Below are 19,707 nucleotides of genomic sequence, written 5' to 3'. Positions count from 1 at the left end.
AGGTTTGTGCACTTGTTCAAAGTCTTGCAGATTAACAGACATGTGTAAAGACTTTCACAGGGAAGTGTGCTCCACTAAATTCACATTTTCTCTCCTGTTTTCAGCTGTTGGCCTGCGAGAACCCGACCGACACATGAAGGTGGACCCTCAATACACCTGATAGGAGTGTGTTTGTGTGTGTGTGTGTGTGTGTGTGTGTGTGTGTGTGTGTGTGTGTGTGTGTGTGTGTGAAATACTATGATATGTCATGTTTAAAAAGTGTGTTTAAACATTGTATTTTGTGGAAAATGACATATTTTTATCCTGAATGTAACTTGAGCAATGAGACACATCTGGACAGTAATGCATTTGATTTCATCTCGTTTTAAACTGTTACACAACTTCCTCCTCTTGTCACGTTGACTTCGGTTCCTCCACTTATGTCAAAAAATATGAGCACCTGCATGATGCCAGTGAGCCTGCAGACACATTTTTATACTCCTGTCCCTCTGCTGAGTACATGACGGGCTTTGCTTTGTGCCACTCAGCCCCAGTTTGTCTGAATTTCATGTTTAGTTTGTTTCTCTGTGTGTGTGTGAGACTGAGTGAGTGAGAGAGAGCATGGCGGCTTGAGGGAGTGTATTGGAGGCTAAAATGCTGTTGCAAGTAGCCTTTCTGGGTCGGAGAGGGGAAGAGAGAGCACAATGTTTGGGGAGAACATCGTGACAACACTCTGCGCTTAAACATCGAGCGTCTGTGAACATGACGAGTTTATTCATGTGCTTGGAAATGTTGCAAACAGTGAAATAAAGCGATAGAAACCCACATGCATGTCTCAGTGTTTATATAACGCGCACATCTCATCCCATTTCCCCCTCCTCAATGTTTTGGACGGAGAACTTACTATGAGGCAATCTCGCGAGATTCTAAAAAGGCGAGAGTCGGGCTGGGCATTGTAGTTTTTCTTTTCGGGAGCCCTCTACGTGACCACAGTGCAGCCTAAGCGGGAGTGGGAGAGTTATCTAGTGCACCACGAGTGAATTCGTGCACCACGATGGCTCACTGCACCTGTTTCCACATCTTCCAGTAGTTTTCAGCAGTATGATGCAGACAGAATACTTAAAATAGACGAGTGACTCATGTCTAGGTGGGATCAGATTGACCTCACAGACCGGCATCACTTTAGCCAATAAACTGCCTGCGTGCGCTCTCCAAGGGGCGGGAGGGCACCTACATTTTTCACCAATGAGAGCACCCTTTCATTCATAAAGTGGTGTGGGCAGATTTTTTTTTTCCAAAGCGTGGGTTTGGAGGGTTTCATAATCCTGACTGAAACCGACAAACCTGTTCTGGTGAGAGCCAATGACGAACTCCGGATGGGAGCTGCCGTAATGTTTCACCAATCCTTGCTCATCCCGGTTTTCTTTTGGACCCGCCCTGCTTCATACAGAAAATCGAATGAATGGGGTGGGGGGAAAGCTCTGGAGTTGACTGGCGTGTAAATGCACAAACCGACGGCGTGGATCGGGCGAGCGACAGCAACTGCAGCCAGTGAGGAGCAGCGGTGGGCGGTGCACTTTAAATCAGGCTAGACAAGTGTTGGGGGAGTGTGTGTGATGCTACAACCTCCGTATAAAGGGACTCTCTCTCACGTTGTGGCTTGGAAATTAGAGCACATTGCCTAAAATTGAGGTCTCCACGTACACACACTCTCACACACGCCGAGTCACCGAGAGCCGCTGCCATGAACTGGATGAACGTGGATGCGATGCTCCGCAGGGCCGAGACGCCTCTCTTCTGGGTCGGCGCGTTCACTGTGGCCTCCCTGGCGCTGTGGCTGCTCTACAGGATGCTCTCAGGGTTTAGGATCTGGGTCTTAGGAAATGGGCAGCTGCTCTCCCCGAAGCTGGGCAAATGGGCAGGTGAGTTGGGTCACGTCAGTTTTCACGCCACCGACATCACGGTCACGAAGAGGGCAGCTCAGAAGAAGGCAGGTGGACTCGATTTGCAGTCACCAGAGCGAGGTTATTGGGCTCAAACTTCACTTTGACGCTGCATTCTGGTGCGTTTTTTTTGTTTGTTTGTTTTAATTCAAGGGGAAGTTGGTGTTGCGTAACAGGCGCAGGTAAGCACCTGATTGACTGACTAGATAATGGCCCTTTTAGCTCAATTTCGCTTTTTTCGTTCCCCCCTTCTCGCGGAAGACGCAGCACCGTCTGCAGCCGGTGGCTCCAATCAGCGTTTTCACCCACATTCGGAGCAGCAGGGGATGCCCCACATTGGTGAGCCAGGAGCCAAATTGCGCAGGCTATGCGCACTTTTCAGAGAGCCGTTTTATGTGGGTGAGCTCTCAGCCAGCGCACTACTGAACCACATTAGCCCATCCGCATGATGTAGGACAAACCCATATGCTCAATTAAAACGTGATCTTCATCTAAATAATATTTTATAGCTTTTAACTTCACAATATGTGTCACACTGTGTCGTCAATAAGTATTTAAGCTGGTATGTCAATTATAGTTTACCTCACTTTATATAGAAATCTATTCAGTCCATGTTTTGTCTTGCGCTTGCTCGTGTCGACGTCTCCTTGTCACATTACCTTTCCCGCTGTTTGCCCTACATATTGTCAAATGACAATTTAAAAATCCCTTTAATTGGATTGGACTTTCTTTATTGCGCATTTTGACAAATTCTTGGGCAAATGAGAACGAATTACCCTTCAGATGTAATGTTGTTGTGGTTTATGTTATTATTTTTTTTTGTTGTTGTTGTTTTTTGGAGAGACTAGTCTCATAGGAATCGCCCTGCCATGGCTTGACCCACTTCTCCAGTCTCCTGTTTGGAGAAGGCTGCTGTGTCGGGTGCCTCTCGCTTGCTGCGCCATTTGCCGAGCGCTTTCCTTTCGTTTTTTTAATCCCCACAGCTCTAGATTTCTTGTACCATATTATAAAGATGAAGAAGGGACCATTGGATGGATTGTGTGGTTTGTTTGTTTTTTTTTAGTTTTTTATAACCTAGATCTTTCTCCACACCGGGACGCCTCTAAATCACCGTTTTGTTTATGAATGGGGTGTTTAATTGATAACCTGTGCGCCATAGGAAGGGAATGGAACGCGTGACGCAAAGGTAGGATGCCTTTAGGAATGACTAATGTGCGTTCCCCCCCCCAAGATTCTGCTGGAATATGCGGAGGAATACCGGTGCACACCAATGAGTCATTCGCTTCTCCATCTCGTCGTCATCCATTGGTCATATAGAAAATTTCGATCGCCCCCACCCCCACCCCCACCCAATATCTTCTACCACCGGTATCTCGTCAAATGGAGCTTCAGCATCGCACTACAGGTTTTCTGCAGGAACTTTTAGCAACCAAAAGCGCTTTTTCAGGCTTGGAACGCATGCGTGCTGTAGTAAAGAACGTTCTTCAAGGTTTTCTACGTCACGTATAATGGGTCAAATGTGTCACAGTTGTTAGTTTAAATGTAGATGATGCTCTGTCAGCAGTTTTCAAGAAACATTTTTACAATGTTTATTTGACTTAACTGAGGGTTAATGAATAGGAACTTAAACTACCACAGTATTATTATTATTATTATTATTATTATTCATGTCCCATTTCTTAAGATGCGAACGTGCCACTCCTTGAAACCAGTTGCTGCCACCAGTCCGACAAGTCACTCAAGCTCATTTTCAACCACACGCAGGTGGAGGGGGTGGTGGTGGATGTGTGCTAAAGGATGAGGTGTCCTCTGCAGCTGGTAGTACCAGGTGTGCAGGTCTGTCCAGGTTCTATAGACTTTATGTACTGGGAAATGTCGGTGTAAACCAACTGTATGTTAGTTATGATAATGTGACTTGTTAGTCAAACGCCTGCATTTTACAATAATCTTTGTAGGGATACGATCAGCCTTTCATGTTACTGAATCAGTTTTTTTTTTTTATTTATGTATTTAAATGTATTAATGACTACTCCTTAATGCACATGGCTGTTAACTTCAGGAAACAACTGGTATGTCACTTGTCAGATCTGTTTGTGGTGGCTGAGACCGATCTGGTCTGACTCGTTGTTAAACCTGGGTTTTTAAATGTCTGATTCACGGAAACTCCATTTTAGCACTGGAGCTGAGGATCTCGACACATCTACATGTAGAGCAGGGATTTACTCTGGAGTTCCACTGCAAGGCACTGGCCTTCCCCCTAGTGAATGGGACTCCTAGTGGCGCAACAGGAGCACTGCAGCATGAGTCAAGGCGGCTTCCCCAGCCACTCTACTGCACCGTGCACTATCCGTGTCTAATGTGGAGCTTTTCTCTTCCAGTTCTTTTCAACACGAAGAATTGTTTTTTTTTTTGGGGGGGGGGGTTGTTAAATATTTTAGCACATTTTGAAATGGACGAATGTTGCAAGAAATGACGGGGGGGGGGGGGGGGGGGGGGATTCCTGAACATTTCTAGAACTGTGCTGCATTGGGTTTAACAAATGCATGTAGTTTTTTTGAGTTAGGGTTTTGAAAGACTTCTAATCATATTCGATGATTTTTATTTTTTTTAAAGAAGATTTGATGATGCACTGTGCAACATTTATTTCCACTGGAGCAGATTTTTGCTGTAATGTGTGCAATACTCAGCCCCCCCCTCCACTCTTCACTCTCAGTCCCCAGTATGTCATGTTATATAAGGGAGCCTGTGTGTATTGGTGTTGAGTAAAACTCCATTATAAAGAAGGAAATTAGACCAGAGCTTTAAGCAAGGGTGGGGAGGGGGTAGTGACATGTGCCTTAGAAGCGCTCCCTTTGACATTAGAGTTTATTGAGAAAATGGTCCCATTACATAAGAAGGATGCAGCCATTCATCAGCACAGCTCGGGAGTGAAAGACTTGGGTCAGCACTTGTGCAATGATTTTGTTGAATTTGATTTGGCTCCAGGAATAAACATTTTGTGGCGTGTGCAAGTTTACCAACACAAGCTATAGGCGAATCACAGTGACAGGGCGACGTTAATTATCGCGACAGAATCATTCTATGAAAAAGGCTCCATTCATGGTAAAGAGGATGCACATGTGAATGAAATTTATCAGTGTGCTTCAATTGAGGCAGAGTTCTTCCTTCTTGTGAATGTGCTTCTCCCTAGGTGGTGTGTCTGTGTGTGGGGGTGGAGGGAGAAAGGGAGCACTGCTGTTCATTTGGTGAACACGCTCTGTGACACGTGCCAGAACCAGGGATGCTGGGTAAAAAAAAAAAAAAAAGGGAGGGGAAGGAAAAAAATCCTCTGCATCTTCCTCATTTCAAGCACTTCTCAATCCCTCCCTCCCTCGCTTCATCTCACCCAACTCCCCATGTAGCCTGTGTGAGTGGACTTGCACTTCTTTGGTTATGTGGACAAATTTTGGTCCAAAACCATCAAAGTGAGAAAATTTTGACTGGTCCTCACAAGCTCAAATGGCAGATGCTGGGAATGATTGTCCTCACAGCTCTAGAATGACAAACATGCACATTTTAGTGCCATCGGAGTTTTATTTTTGCTCCCCTTCTCCATCTTCTTCCTTTTATTCATTTCCTTTCGACTAACTTCTTCTCACTTTTTGCGGTTTACTTTAGTATTTCCTAAATGTTAAATACTCAAATGGGTTTTCCACCAAGACCAGGACTGGTGTTATCAGTAGAGCATAACACACATTAAAAGATACAGATTACACTGGATTTTCTTGCCACTCCTGAGACCTTTAAGTCAAACGTTCTGTATGTAGAAACTACTTGTTGGGCATGAACTTAAACACTTAAAGCCTAAAGTGTCAGTTTGACATCGTCTGTGTTTCCATCCAGCTGTCCAACACCTAAAGATGATTAAGTATACTGTGTTTTTTTTTTTTTTTTAAGTTTCTTTATTGAATACCAAAGCATAGTAAAGATGAATAATTGTAGCTTTAAATAATTAATTTGAAGCCCTGACAAAGCAAACGCAAATGCCTCCAAATAAAACTCACACACTGACATTATCTGGATTTGCAGTTTACACAAACTGGGACTTCATAAAAACCGGGCCAGCAGCACACAGGAGACTTATTGTTGTCACTGACGCTCTCCACCTTATGTTGGCCTCAATCGAACATGCCAGAAAGGCGGTTATTTCAACTGTGGTTATCTGTTGAAATATTTCAGATTTTTGGCAGGCTCACGAGGAAAAAAAAACCCAAGCAGAAGAATGTATAGCATGAAGCAAAGTTATGACAAACCCAAGTCATGTGTGCAAGCAATTTACTGTTTTTAATCATTGTAGATGATCTTGCTGATTAACTACACAAAGCTCTTAAGAGTGATTCCATACATTTGAGTTGCTGTGTCTTGTATGCAGAGAATGATAATAATGCTATGTATATTTTGTTTTGTTTAGTTTTTTTCCTCCAGCCCTGCTCCGCTGAGGGCTGAGTGCATTCAGGTTCTCCTGTCTGCTGCCAAAGACGGGTGATTTCATTGATTAACACACCCTTCACCCTTCAGAGAGGACAGACTGAAGTAAAAAAAAAAAATGCAGCTGCAGCGTCAGTTTAAAATGACAACCTTTGCATAGTACAGTCTGTTCCCCCCCCCTCCCTTTTTTTTGAAATTTATAGATAGACAAATAGATAGCAAAGTTTGTTTCCTGCTTAAAAACCCTCTTGTCTCAGTTCAACTAGTTGTGGAGAAGGAAACTATTGATTTTTAAACACAGCATGTGTCTGGAGGAGGGAGGGGGACAGAACTATTTTTTGCTCGGTACCCAAATATAGATGCTGCTGCTTCTATCTTGGGAAGCTCTGAAGTACATGTTCTCTCTCTTTCTGTCTCTCACCCTCCCTCCCCCGGCCTGATCAAGCGTTATTTTTGTCGACTTTTATATTACCCATGTGACTTTTCTCCTCTGCTATTTAAAGCTGTTTGTGTGTATAGAAGGTGGGAGGATGGAGAATTGTGTGTGTGTGTGTGTGTTGGGGGGGGGGGGGGGGCTGTATTTGGATCTTCTGCTGCATCCCTCTCTCCCATCCAAGCATTTTTGTTTCTCATCTGCCTCTGTGAGGTAGGAGGGGCATCTCGTTGATAGGCGAGTTTGCGGTGCGACAGATTACATAACGGTACGTAATGAGAGCGGGGCATACAAGGACCGCAGTTTCTCCTCACTGAGAATCTTAATTGGGGATTTGGTGGTTATTGGAAGGGTTGAGGCGTGGGGGGACATTTTAGTTCTGTCTTTGCATAGAAATAAAGCCTCCCCCCCCTCCCAAAAAAAAAAAATCCTTCCCTGTGGGTAAGTGATAGTCAAGCCTGTGGCTTTCTTCCCTCTACAGGTACCACATTGTTGTTTTACTTATCAGCACACCTTCATCATGAAGGAACAGTCGGTGAATTAATAGAAATCTGAATCTGTATTCATAAAGATTGGAGCTTTTCTTTCCTGTAATAGGAGCTGTTCATCCTTGCACACCTGCCTCCTCATGCAGTCCACATTAATTTCAAATCAGTGATGCCTAAGTATCAGCAGATTGGGCTTTGTCATCGCAATGTTCTTTTTATTTCTGTAGAATTACTTTCCTTTCCCGTGTCTGCAGTACTCATGCTGGCATCGAGTCTTTACATGAAAGGCTGCACCTAAAGACTTGATGCCAGTGGTGGTGGGGGGATCTTGTTGGTATTCAGGTGCTGCGGCAGGCAGGCAGCTCCCAGACGAGGCAGTGCAGGCGCTGCTATTTTTACTCCTGCTGCTGCTTTTTTTAGACCCTCGGAATAGTGAGCAGGCAGCGGCAGGGGCTGCTCCACTGCTGAAGAGGGAGGGAGGCAGAGAGGGAGACAGAGAAGGCTGGGGGATGTCAATACCTCTAGATGTGATGTGCAGCACTAAGAGCAGCAGAGCTGTGGTGCAAACGCGCCCCCGTCAGGGATCTTCAGAGTCAGCATGGTGGATCGCTTTTCTCCGAGGCGATGGAATGGGGGTAACTGGGTTCAGAGCAGTGATGCTGGGAATGAATAAGAGGAAGAAGTGCACACATCCTCTGTTTGTGGAGTCACACATCTCTCTTTGCTGGACTCTCCTACACCCCCCCCAGTGCAGGCATCGCTCATAGGAGAGGTATGAGCTCACGTGACGGGAATTAACATCATGTTGGGGGGAGTAGTCGCAACTGAACTGAACAATGGGTTTTCTTTTTTTTTTTTTTTCTTTTTTTTTTTTTTTAGTCAGTGTTCTGCTGGTGGAGGAATTGAATAGGTGACACCTTTGTGTCCAGTGCAGGTCCTTCATTGAACGGTCAACAATTATAGGTCGAACAACTGGCATCAATATTCTTTGTGTAGTGCATCTTCTCTGTAAATCCATAATTCTATTTTAAGTTACTTTGGTTATAAGATCTCAAGTGTTTTTTATTTTATTTTTTATTGCATTAACAGATGATAGCAATTCAAAGGGAAAAAGTGCTCTAAGACTCAGAGGAACTCTGTGTCCTCACCCCACTGTACTAGTCCCCTGTCTCTCTTGCTAACACACACTCACTCACTCTCACACACACACACACACACACACACACACACACACACACACACACACACACACACACACACACACACACACACTCAACGTTTATTGAGAGAATGGTACTATTATATAATGGGTGGGAGGAGTGTAGTCATTCAAAAGTACAGCACGAGGATTTGGGGTCTGTTGGGAGGGGGCATTAGGGCTGAGGACCTGGGGAGGTTAGTAGCAAAGTGCACAGTGGAAAAATCACAATTTAGAAAGCTTCCTTTTTAAAGAAGTGAGTGACAAAATCTCTTTAGCTTTTTGTTTTTTATGGAATAGATGGAAAATTATCCACCATATTTTAGTCTTATGAACCTGAATAGTCAGTTCTTTTTTGTTCAACTTTAGTTAACTCAAAGAAATGTGTGATGATTAGCTCGACAGGGCAGAGGTGGACATTCTTGGTGACCTAAAAGCAGCACATTCTTTTTATAACTTCAGTTTCCAAATTCCCGCATTCACATTCCTGGCTAGTTCAGCAAAACGGTTAACTTTCGGAGAAAAGCTGTTTTTAAATTCACCCTGATGGGTTCAGAGCACCACCCAACTGATTGAAATGACATCAGTCTGTCACTTAGTTACCAGGGAGTGGGTTCCCTCACACTACATAACACAATTTACAAAATTCTCCGAAAACGTGTGGCGCGTACGGCATGTATAGCCTGAACACGTGCTGTGTGACGCGTAGCGGCCAGATGCTGCACGTTCTTTACCGTCAGAAGTTCAGATTCTCGTGCCTTTCGGGGTAAAGTTCAAGCAGCGATGCTCTGCGTGTGTTTTTGTGCATGAGATGTTCTTACATCCTCAGTCGTGCAGGTGGACAACGTGGACCCCAGATGCTCTTCGGAGGGGACTTTCTTTCTCTCTCCCCATTCTGACGTCCAGCCGACGCAGCCTGTCATTTCTCACAGTTATCATAGGCCTAGTTCAGGAAGAATACATTAACCCATCAGTGGGGACTTTTGTGCCCTTGATGGTTTTAGAAATGGGAGCCTTGCTGTTAAGTACCTAGCAACCTTGTCAATCCAGTTGGGTTGGTTCTTTAATATCTAAATAATTGAATGCACATTATCTCCTTGTGTTCATCATATTGCAGCACGTCAGAATAACTCCTAATCTGCCAGCCATGAGGTGTAATGGTTCCAGAGTTGTATGTAAAACGTGAACACTGGAGTTCAATGAACCTTCTTTACTTTATTAGATGAGATTTTTTTTGTCCCCTGCATCCCAAGCCTCTCCCTGTCCCCCCCCCCCACTCCACCTGCATCTGCAGCCGGATTTGGTACAGCCTGTGCCCATTGAGGCTTTTCTGCCTCAGAGTGTTTCATTCTTAACATGGGGAGGTTTAAAAATAACTAGGGATTCTGCTCTCTTCTTACTTTTGACTTTGTGCTACTCTCTCTCTCACTTGCTTTCCGTCCCGTTCTCTCATTCACCCCCCCATCGCTCTTTCATCAGTCTCTGTTCTGTCTCTTTCTCCTTCACTCATTTGTTCTCTTGCTTCGCTCGCTCCACTTCTATTTTTAGCTGCCCCTAGGAACCCCCCCCCCACATCTCCTCCACCCTCCCTACCCCACTTCACCCTCTCGTTTTTCCTACTCCATGTTCGTCATCACTCCCTCCTCTCTGCATCCCCTCTCATCTTGTCTCTCTTCCCTGCTCTCCAGCTCTTTGCCAAAGAACGACCTCTACCTCGATTAATCGTTCGTCAAAACCTGCACATTTTAATACATTCATGATTCCCAAATATGTGTTTACTTGTGATTTACCCTCAATTCGCTCCTCCTGTCCAGTTCTTGCTTCCATAAGCTGGGGTTGATGGGCAGTGAATGTTTAAAAATAGCTCTGCTTGCTTGACAATGTGAGGAGAACTCTGAACCCAAGAACATCAGCTTCTGTCTTTCTGTCTCCTCATGCTTCAGCTTCTATGAAGGTTCACTCTTCTTACCATATTGCTCCCCTGGTTTTGTCACAAATCCACTTTCTCCACCTTTTGTCTAAAGATGTACTTAAATTTAATCTCAGGTTTGTCCATATCCTATGCAGACAAGTGATTTAAAGCCTACATTCATGTACAGGAGCTTCCCATGGGAAGATATCTGTGGATGTTGAGGTCTTAAGTCAAAAATCTTATTGCCACCTTGATACCATCAAGTCTTTGATGGGCTCACCTCTTTATCACCTTCGGTTTGCTTATATGCACCTCTGTTCCAGAATTGCCTTGTAAGCAGCTTATTCAAAAGAAACATTGGACTGATGAAAAAGTTATCTCAGACCTTGGAGACGTGTTTCATAAATGGCAGGTAAATGGTATTTTAGGGTGTGTCAAGCAGCAGATTTGCTTTCTGAGACTACCCTCGCTCACCTCTGGGCTTGCCTTCGCGTCAGGGCTCAGAGCCGTCAGATTACCAGAAGTGGTTAAACCTGATGTAAAGGTGTGTCATAATCCTCCGAACAAACTGCACCAGAGAACAAACTGCAACAGATTTGTGCGCATGCTTTAGTGTGATTGTCATAAGATACTAAGATGACAAACACGGCGTGGAGGAATGAGTTGTTGCTGATGTAACGTGGCTGAGGCCATTTGACGGGGTCGGAGCAAGTTTAATCAAGAAGTGGAAATGTGGTTACAACAAGGTGACTCATGAATTATTCTGAATGTTTTGGTTACTTTTAACAATCATCTACACCTTTTTTATTTAGTTCAGCAGAAGCTGACCTGAACCCTGCTCTGCTATAAAAGAACCTATACTGACCCCCCCCCCTTCCTTTTTTTTCTGCTTTTTGTCTCTCTCCAGTTGTGACAGGAGCCACAGATGGAATCGGAAAATCCTATGCGGAGGAGGTGAGGCTTCTGGGCCCTTATTTATTTCATTTCTTTCACAGGAAATCTGTGACTCATACACGCACACGTGCACACATACACACCGTGTTCACTCATAGGCCACGGTAGGGGAAGAGCTCTTACACACATTAACCTGGAAGAGAGTCCTCACACAAACACACACACTTCAGCTGAGGTTCACCAACAAGCGCTCATACGGAGGTAACAAGCACACGTTGAAAAAGGACTATCCTGCCACGTGTTTGGCCCAATTAGTGTGGGCGAGCTGGGTCTATATTGTAGTCATGTAGGGCCTTTCACTCATACTGCTGCTGTTGGTGCTACAGTGGGGCTGGCAGCTTGTCACGCACTCACTGGACATAGTTTTACTAAATGTCTCAGGCTATACAGGGTAAAGGGCTGGTCAACTGTGGCTGTCACACAGAATATGATAAATTTACCTCTGCGCTCTAACAAACATCACTTCAAAGCATTTTGAATACGAGCAGGTTTGCTCACTGTGTTCGTCAACATCCCCACATAACCAAATAAACCTGGCTGAACTTTGGATCTCATGTTGATTGAGTCTATGTTTGAAAGTGTATTTGAATCACACAGTAGTCTCTCTTCTGGGAGATTTTTACAATTAAAGGAGCACAATAACTGGCATACATTTGTTTTCCCATCTCGTTTATATATAAATAGGATTTAGGGCACTGCAGCTTTACATTTTCTGTCTCCTCTACCTCTAATCTGTAGTTGGTACAAATTGTTGCTTAAGATACAAAACAGATTGTCAAACTGTTTTTCTTGTCCTTCAGCTGGCTCGTCGAGGATTTGCAATGATGCTGATCAGTCGCTCTCAGGACAAGCTGAATGATGTGGCCAAGTCACTTGGTAAGTGTGTGTGTGTGTGTGTGTGTGTCTGCTCATCACTGAAACCTGTTCAGTGTTCAGCACAGTGAGGGGTTGATGGGGACGTTTGTGTGAGCAGGTGGTGACTTGAAACCTCCACTGTTGCCTGAAGGGTTTCCCACGTCTTGATGAGAAGATGTACAGTATCCCTGACGTGAGTCGGCTCATAGTCAAAGAAGAAGGGGTTTGCGTTTCAACACATCTATTTTGGAGACCAAATGTCTGTTGATGTAAAGTTATTGTTTGAAACAATAAGCAGTGAGACCTCAAGGTTTCGCACATTTGTGATTCAGCAGACCCCAACCGTCTCACAGTGGCACTTGGTAAATTCTCAGCTTAATCCTGCAGACTGTTTCGCAGAAAGGCGTTTGTGTCGTAGCCCTTGATGTAAAAACTGTGAATATTTGGACCCAACCTTCTTACACGGTCGGTCAAGAAATGGCCAAAAATTTGAAGCACCTGCAAGAGCTTGAAGTAGCTCATTCTGGGGTGAAGAGAAATGTCACAGTGAATGTTCTTGCAGCTGAAGAAAGCCTGGACACAGTGCGAGAGGGCTGTAGCACGGCTCCTTAGACTGAAGGATACTCTTCTAACTTTGTCCAGAAAGAGAAAGGAGCTATTGGAAAGTATTGCCCCAAATGAAAAGGACGAATGCTGAACTACAGAACAACTCTTGTTAAGAAAAACCTCACTGGATGAACTCAAGGAAGCAGAGGCAGGAGGAAATCTGTACTGCTAAAGGGAGAACTAGTGAAACAGGTGTTGCTTGCTTTGGACCTTTTGACATTAAATCAGGAAGAACAACTGCAAAAAGTGATGGTGTCATATTTACATTTCTGGCTACCTGAGCCGTCCCCATACATTAGAGGTGGCAGCGTCATTGGACATGGACTCGTTTATTAATTCCCTTCGAGGCTTCATTGCAAGAAGAGGTCAGGTTTTAGAATTTTTTATTTATTTTTTTTAAATTCCATCTTGATTACTGGCCCGTCTCTAGATTTTTAAGAGGCTGAATGGCGAGTGTCCTCTCCTATTCAAATGGTGCCCTCTCCCCATCTCACTATTTCCATCTGTGTTTGACATCTCCCACAGCGCAATTTCCCCTGTCGTGCTTCCAGTCCACAGAGTGGGCTGATGGGTAGTCACGAGCGGGGTGCAGCATGCCAAGCTCTGCCACTACTCCCTCACGATCATTCTGACAGAGGCACCCTCCTTAGCATGTAACTGGAAAACCCATTCCATCTATAACTTAATTGTCCTAAACGGTTCTCCCTCCTCTTATGCAACCACATCATCTGACTCTTGATTGCATAAACAGAACCTGGCAACAAATTGCTCATCCAGCCAAGGCTTGGCTGGTTTGTTGGTATGCAGTGCCCTCTTTAGTTCCAGTGTGACAGTGGCTGGTTTCAAGCTCTGCTCATCTGATTGGAGACTGGGTTTTGAAACGGGGAATTGCTCTGTTGTTGGGCCATGTAATGAGCTCCTGCACAATGCGCTGCCTAACCTGCCGCACATGAATGCATGGTATGAGTGGGATTTGATGGCATAATGGCTCACAAGACGAATGATCGAAAATGAGCGTCCTTCTGCGCCGTCTTATCATTATAAATGCAGAGTGTAACTGTAATTAATACAGTTTAAAACACTTTCTGTTCATTGTCATATTTATGAGTGTTGTCTTCATAATTAATTGACAGTGGTCTCTCCCTTAACAGAGGAGCAGTATAAAGTGGAAACAAAGACCATTGCAGTCGACTTTGGCAAGCCTGACATATACTCAAAGATCCACCTCGGTCTGGAAGGCCTACAAATTGGAGTTCTTGGTAAGAGCCAACCTTACTGTCTATAATAGTTCAACAGAAAGTCTCTACAATCACACTTTTACCCCATCCAGTGACTATTTACACGCACATTTTACACACTGAAATATTTTCAAATGTTGCCTTTTATTGTTAACTTTTTGTATTCCACTGGGACACAAGAGTTTAATTTTGTACAGTCTTCAAAACTTAACACTTACACATGGTGATGTCATATGTTGATTTAAGGGATATGAGGAAGGTTTTTGAAGTACGAGGTGAGTCTGTAGGATTGTTGTAGGGTTAAGAATCCAGCCTCTTCCTAGCTGCTGGTTGTGCATTTCACTATAGAAATTAGCCGTGTTGCCTAAATCACAAATGCAGCTTGTTGTAATTGTCTGAACAGTAATGTGATTTAACATGTTCACTTGTTAATGACAGGAGTTGTGTTTAAGATTGACCAGTGAAACTGGTAAATGACACAACAACTACTCATTATTTTGATACTGAGAAAGTATCATTACATTTACATTTAGTAATTTAGCAGACGCTTTTATCCAAAGCGACTTACAAGGCAGCAAGAATCTAAGTCAAGGAGAAAACATCAAAGCCAAGTCGTATCATCATGAAGGCTTCATGCTACACTAAAAGTTCAGCTTTAAGGAAGTTTTTCTTTGTTCGTGCTTGTATTTTTATTTTTAAGCAAATTGTGCTTCACTAGTTGAAAGGTGTAGCTGTGTCTAGTATCCGGGCTGCTTTTGCTGCCACCTTGTGGTCGGTCAGAAGTTCTACAATAACTGCTGTTTTCCCCCCTTTTTAATCAACAGTCAACAATGTTGGTGTGTCTTACCCCTACCCTGAGTACTACCTCCATGTTCCCGATCTGGAAAATGTGAGTGTTATTTCATCCTCATTTGAAGATTGATATCCTATTGATTTCCTGTTTTCTCCTGTGAAAGAATCTCAATAATTGGAAAAGCAAACCTATTACCAAGTTTTTTTTTTTTCTCCTGTTCTTAAGTTTTGTCTGTCTGTCTTGCATCAATGTGACCAAAATCAGCTACCTTCTTTGTATATTATTTTTCTGTTAAGTCTGCTCTGTACTGCATAAACACAATCTTGCCTGTTATTGTTTTGCTGACTGGTGGTTTTCTGTGTTTCAGTTCATCACCAACATGATTAACGTCAACATGACCTCCGTGTGTCAGGTAAGTTTTAACTAAGTGACTTTACACACTTTCTTAAATGTTCCAAAAGCCCAGTGGTTGCAAACTACATCTTTACATCACCTCTTAAGTGTTTAAAGTTGATTGATTGGCATCCCCCCCCCCATTTTTTTGTTTATTTTTTGTTCTCCTTTTTTCTCCTCCTCTTCTGCTGTTTCCATCATGGTACCTGCAGTGTCTCAGTTGTTCCCAAAGCAACGGTGGACCACACCAACGCTGTCTGTACTCGCCACCCACGCAACTCTCCCTCTCTGTCGGTCTCTGCCTGTCTCTTTCTCCCTCCCTGCTACTTTTAGTCTCTTTTTATTTTTTGAAACTCTTTCCATTCTCTCCCAGGTGCCTTGTTCTTCTTGAGTAGGACATTGTTTCAGTGTAATGGTGGATTTTAACTGAGTTTGTGTTGATGTTCTTTTAGATGACCCGTCTGGTGCTGCCCAGAATGGTTGAACGGTGAGTTAAATGATAGGCTTCCATGTTTTGCAACATGACTGCAGTCAAATATCAGTGTTGTGCATGAGACAGTGTGGCACAGAAAATGACCAAATTATAAACCTAATTTCTGGGAAACAGTACAGTTGAGTGGTGACACTTCATAAAGGTGACTCTTATCTGGACTGGGCACAAGACATCCTTACCAAACCCTTTCTATCACTGCATCTATTTCCCTCTCCTCCTTTGTTCGCAATGCTGACAAGCTTTCAATTCGCACAAAGTGCTCTTCCCACCTTATTGGCTACTCCACTCCCATGTGACTCCTGCTGGCCAATAGCAGTGTAGGCACATTTGGTGCCGTGTGAGGCTCCAGCGTCGCTCCACTACATCACTGCAGCAACAGGCTGCCATGGCAACGCACACGGCCACTACCACACTGTGTGTGTGTGTGTGTACCATGACTTTGTGAGTTTGTCAGTGTGCTGAATGTGTATAGACACAGGGTTCCCACAGGCCTGAAAAATCACAAAGTTTGTGCTATTAAAGAAGAAATTAGGACTTAGAAACACAAATGAGGATGCAGTTATTGCAGCGTTCTGGGATTAGTGCTCCACATGTTGAAGGAAAGCCCTGTGATCTAGACTTGTTAATGCAGCAGCATTGAGACTGGGTGTTTCACAAGGCCTATTTGATCTGACAATCTCCAAGTGAACAATGAGGCCCATTTTGACCAAATCCCAATCACTGCAGCACAATGGTTCCTTAAACACTGACATTTGAATGTGGCAGACTGTAGTGTTCTCCTGGCATCTCAGCCAACAAACCAGTTTCTAGTCCTAAGTCCATCTTGTGTCTTTCAGATCCAAAGGTGTTATCCTAAACATCTCCTCTGCCAGTGGCATGTACCCCGTTCCTCTGCTCACAGTGTACTCTGCCACGAAGGTATATGTACTTGAATAAGCACTTGTGTAATTGTTTCCTTATTATTGGCTTGTTTTTTAAAGACAGTCCTTACTTTTGTCCAATTTGGTTATAACAGGCCAATATTTTACATACTGACTTTGAATGGCTTTTGTTTTTCTTTCTGTGTGTACAGGCCTTTGTTGATTTCTTCTCTCGTGGCCTTCAGGAGGAGTATAGGCGTCAGGGCATCATCATTCAGGTGAGTTTGTTTCTTGTCTGATTGTTGGAGATTTTTTTTTTTTATATACATACTGTAAATGGGCTCAAAATACTATTTAACAGATTTATAATCTGGGCTTTTTATTTAATGCCTTTTCTGTACTTTAAATTAAATATTACATCCACTGTTTATAATCTTTGTGGTTTGCTAACAGTCTGTGTGAACATGGGAATGATTTATTTCGGTTTCTCGCAGTAAAACAAACTTGGCTTTGGCTGAAACAGCAGCTGTGGCTACAGCACTGGGATAGTGTCACAGCCACAGTGGTTACCGGCGTGTGCTGTGGCTGTAGTTACTATCTGACCTCAGCCCTCCTCCTAAACTCTGTGCCTGTGAAGGTTCCTAATCCAGCCACAAAAGCCATCTTGTTGCTCTTTGCCAGTCCTGCCTAATAAATACTTAAAACATAATTATGAATAACAACCCTCCCCACCATCACATACAAACACAGACACCATTTTTAGCCTTTTTCAGCAGAGGCATTTTGACATGTTGTTCCACATATGGCTTGCTGGTTCTGTTTTTAGCACCCTCTGTGGTATTCATTGTAGTGTTCGTGTGCCACCCTGTGGTTGGAGTGCGCTCGGCACAGCTTCACAATAGCAAACCGTGACTGTAATTTTTTTTCCCCCTGCACTTATTGGACCAGCTTACAGGAAATATTTAAGTAAGTTAACATATAAGTGCCACTGCATAGCTTCACAGGAGGATACATGATTTTATCCCCCTTTAAATGCTTGACTTTAAAACTTTATCCTGTAAAGTCTAATTGAACTGTGAAGGCTTCAAGTAATTTGACTTAGATGTTTCAAGGAATTTATTTTGTTCTGACTGAAGTGTTTTAAATGTTCTTGTTGTTTAGGGTCATTTCATCTATTTATATCTTCCTTGCAGAGTGTGTTGCCTTTCTTTGTGGCCACTAAGATGACTCGTATCAGGAAGCCCACCCTGGACAAACCCACCCCAGAGCGTTACGTGGCAGCTGAGCTCAGCACTGTGGGTCTGCAGAGCCAGACCAATGGCTATTTCCCCCATGCTGTCATGGTAAGAAAACTTCAAACACTTCATCAAATAAACCTGAATGTTGCTCTTAGTTTATTCTCTAATTCCAGAACCATCAGGCTCAGTAGGCTACGTTTTGTCTTAATAGAAAACATTCTGGAAACTGTTTGAATGTTTTAAACTAATGGAATGAGGAGCATGACTTTTTTTGAATTGTTGACGTAAAACTTTTTTTTTTTTTTTTAAGCCCCTATATTTTATTATCAAAACCTGAAAGCTACTATTTTAAACATGATGGGTTTTTTTTTCATATAAACTAATGCATCTTTTTGTTTTTTTCCTTTTGCAGGGTTGGGTGACTACCAAGCTGGTGCCAAACAACATGGTCATCTTCTTGGGAGCCAGCATGAACCGTGTGCAGCGCACTGGATACCTGCAGAGGAGGAAACTGCGGGAGCAGAAGAACGGAACAAATTTGAAGAGTGACTAGGACGATTATGGACGGGTTTTTCTTCAGTTGGCCACTAAGCACTGACCCGGGAGTGCATTTGGATTATCTGGGAATTGCCTGATATTTCACCTTTTGTACCTTCAGTAAATGGAAATGAATCTGCAACCTGCCTTTTGATATGGTTTATCGTGAGAGGCCATTTATATATTTTGCTACTGACACTGATGGTGAAAATTATACAACCAAAAAATAATTAAAATATTAGTGTTTGTTAACCCTGCTGTTGTAAGCAGAGGAAATGGTGGTGGGCATTTTTTTAGAAATATGTATAACTATTTATTTTTATGTCCATTCATACAGGAGCCAGTCTGACTTTGAAGATGAGCTTTCAAGCTAGTCCTGTTTACAAATTATTGCACCAGTTTAGGAATGGCAAATTCTACTCGTCAGTTATTATCCAGTGGCTCTTTTTTTTTGTCTTTTTTTTTTTTCAATTAATCTGTGTGTGTCCTGACTAAAGTGTTCCTTTTTTGTGGTGGGTCATTGTTGCAATGGATCACTTGACATTTATTTTTGCATTAAAGCGCAAGTGCCTTTCTACAGACATTATTGCTGGAAGTAGTCAGACTCAATGAACGGGTATTTAGTAGTTAAAAATGTTAAGTATGCAATTCAACAGGTGCTATCTCAATGTGACCCACAAAGTTGCTCACTTATGCCTTGTTGAACGATATGAACCTATCAAAGGGAGACTTTTTTTGCAGCACAATCTCAGTACAGTGGTTTCTACCAGTGAGTTATGACAGTATTTAAAATGCACTGAGAGTTTCCATGTGCCGCAAATATTTTCCAGGTGAAATTTTAGAAATTACTTTCATAAGGTTTTATAAATGTTTTCTGTAAAAAAGAGGAACTGCTCATCTTTACAGTTATGCCAAATAGCATAGTCAAATAACCCATATGACTTGGTCTGACCTGTGGCTCAACTTAAGTGACCTTTGCTTTGTAGAGTGTTGTGCTGGGAGGGAGGGGGGTTGTTTCTACATGTGATATTCACTGCACATGGCAACTAATGTTTTACACTGGCATTTTTTTTGTATGTTGAATAAAAGCAATAACAAAGTACCACATTTGGAAAAAGTTCTTAATTACGGTAAGGTGGGGACAGTTATAAAAAGTTGCAGAAACCGCTTGACTAATGGAAGAATCTTAATATACCAATATATTTTGGCACAGAGCCTTCATCGGTGTACACCGTTAAACTGTGTTGCCAAGTTATTTATTTATTTTTATTTTTTCTTGACTACTTATCAATCTAATACAACTTGAGTAGTGACAGCACA

At 43.0% G+C, this 19,707-nt stretch overlaps 1 protein-coding gene across 3 annotated transcripts; it reads left to right on the top strand.

Annotated features, from left to right (window-relative positions):
- Positions 1–1,607: 1,607 nt before the first annotated feature.
- Positions 1,608–19,489, top strand: hsd17b12a (hydroxysteroid (17-beta) dehydrogenase 12a). 3 transcript variants are annotated; one of them, XM_067492838.1, is made up of 11 exons: positions 1,608–1,901; positions 11,328–11,374; positions 12,175–12,250; positions 13,987–14,094; positions 14,898–14,962; positions 15,234–15,278; positions 15,712–15,746; positions 16,589–16,670; positions 16,825–16,890; positions 17,806–17,955; positions 18,263–19,489. In XM_067492838.1, exons 1-11 carry the CDS (start codon positions 1,724–1,726, stop codon positions 18,401–18,403), a joined length of 993 nt encoding a protein of 330 aa, XP_067348939.1. In that variant the 5' UTR covers positions 1,608–1,723; the 3' UTR covers positions 18,404–19,489. The 3 variants fall into 3 exon arrangements, with proteins under 3 accessions (XP_067348939.1, XP_067348940.1, XP_067348941.1); XM_067492839.1 differs by lacking the exon at positions 1,608–1,901 and adding an exon at positions 2,117–2,261; XM_067492840.1 differs by lacking the exon at positions 1,608–1,901 and adding an exon at positions 9,826–11,166.
- The last annotated feature ends 218 nt before the right edge of the window (positions 19,490–19,707 follow it).

Source organism: Channa argus, chromosome 23 (assembly GCF_033026475.1).
Source record: "Channa argus isolate prfri chromosome 23, Channa argus male v1.0, whole genome shotgun sequence".
Taxonomy (NCBI): Eukaryota; Metazoa; Chordata; class Actinopteri; order Anabantiformes; family Channidae; genus Channa; species Channa argus.
This window is presented reverse-complemented; position numbering and strand designations above follow the sequence as displayed.

What these genes read in the sequence shown, in the direction of transcription:
- hsd17b12a (XM_067492838.1), top strand. Translation starts at nt 1,724, where the DNA reads ATGAACTGGATGAACGTGGATGCGATGCTCCGCAGGGCCGAGACGCCT. An exon ending in GAAGCTGGGCAAATGGGCAG is followed by an intron (nt 1,902 to 11,327) that starts GTGAGTTGGGTC and finishes GTCTCTCTCCAG; the next exon opens with TTGTGACAGGAGCCACAGAT. An exon ending in ACATGACCTCCGTGTGTCAG is followed by an intron (nt 15,279 to 15,711) that starts GTAAGTTTTAAC and finishes ATGTTCTTTTAG; the next exon opens with ATGACCCGTCTGGTGCTGCC.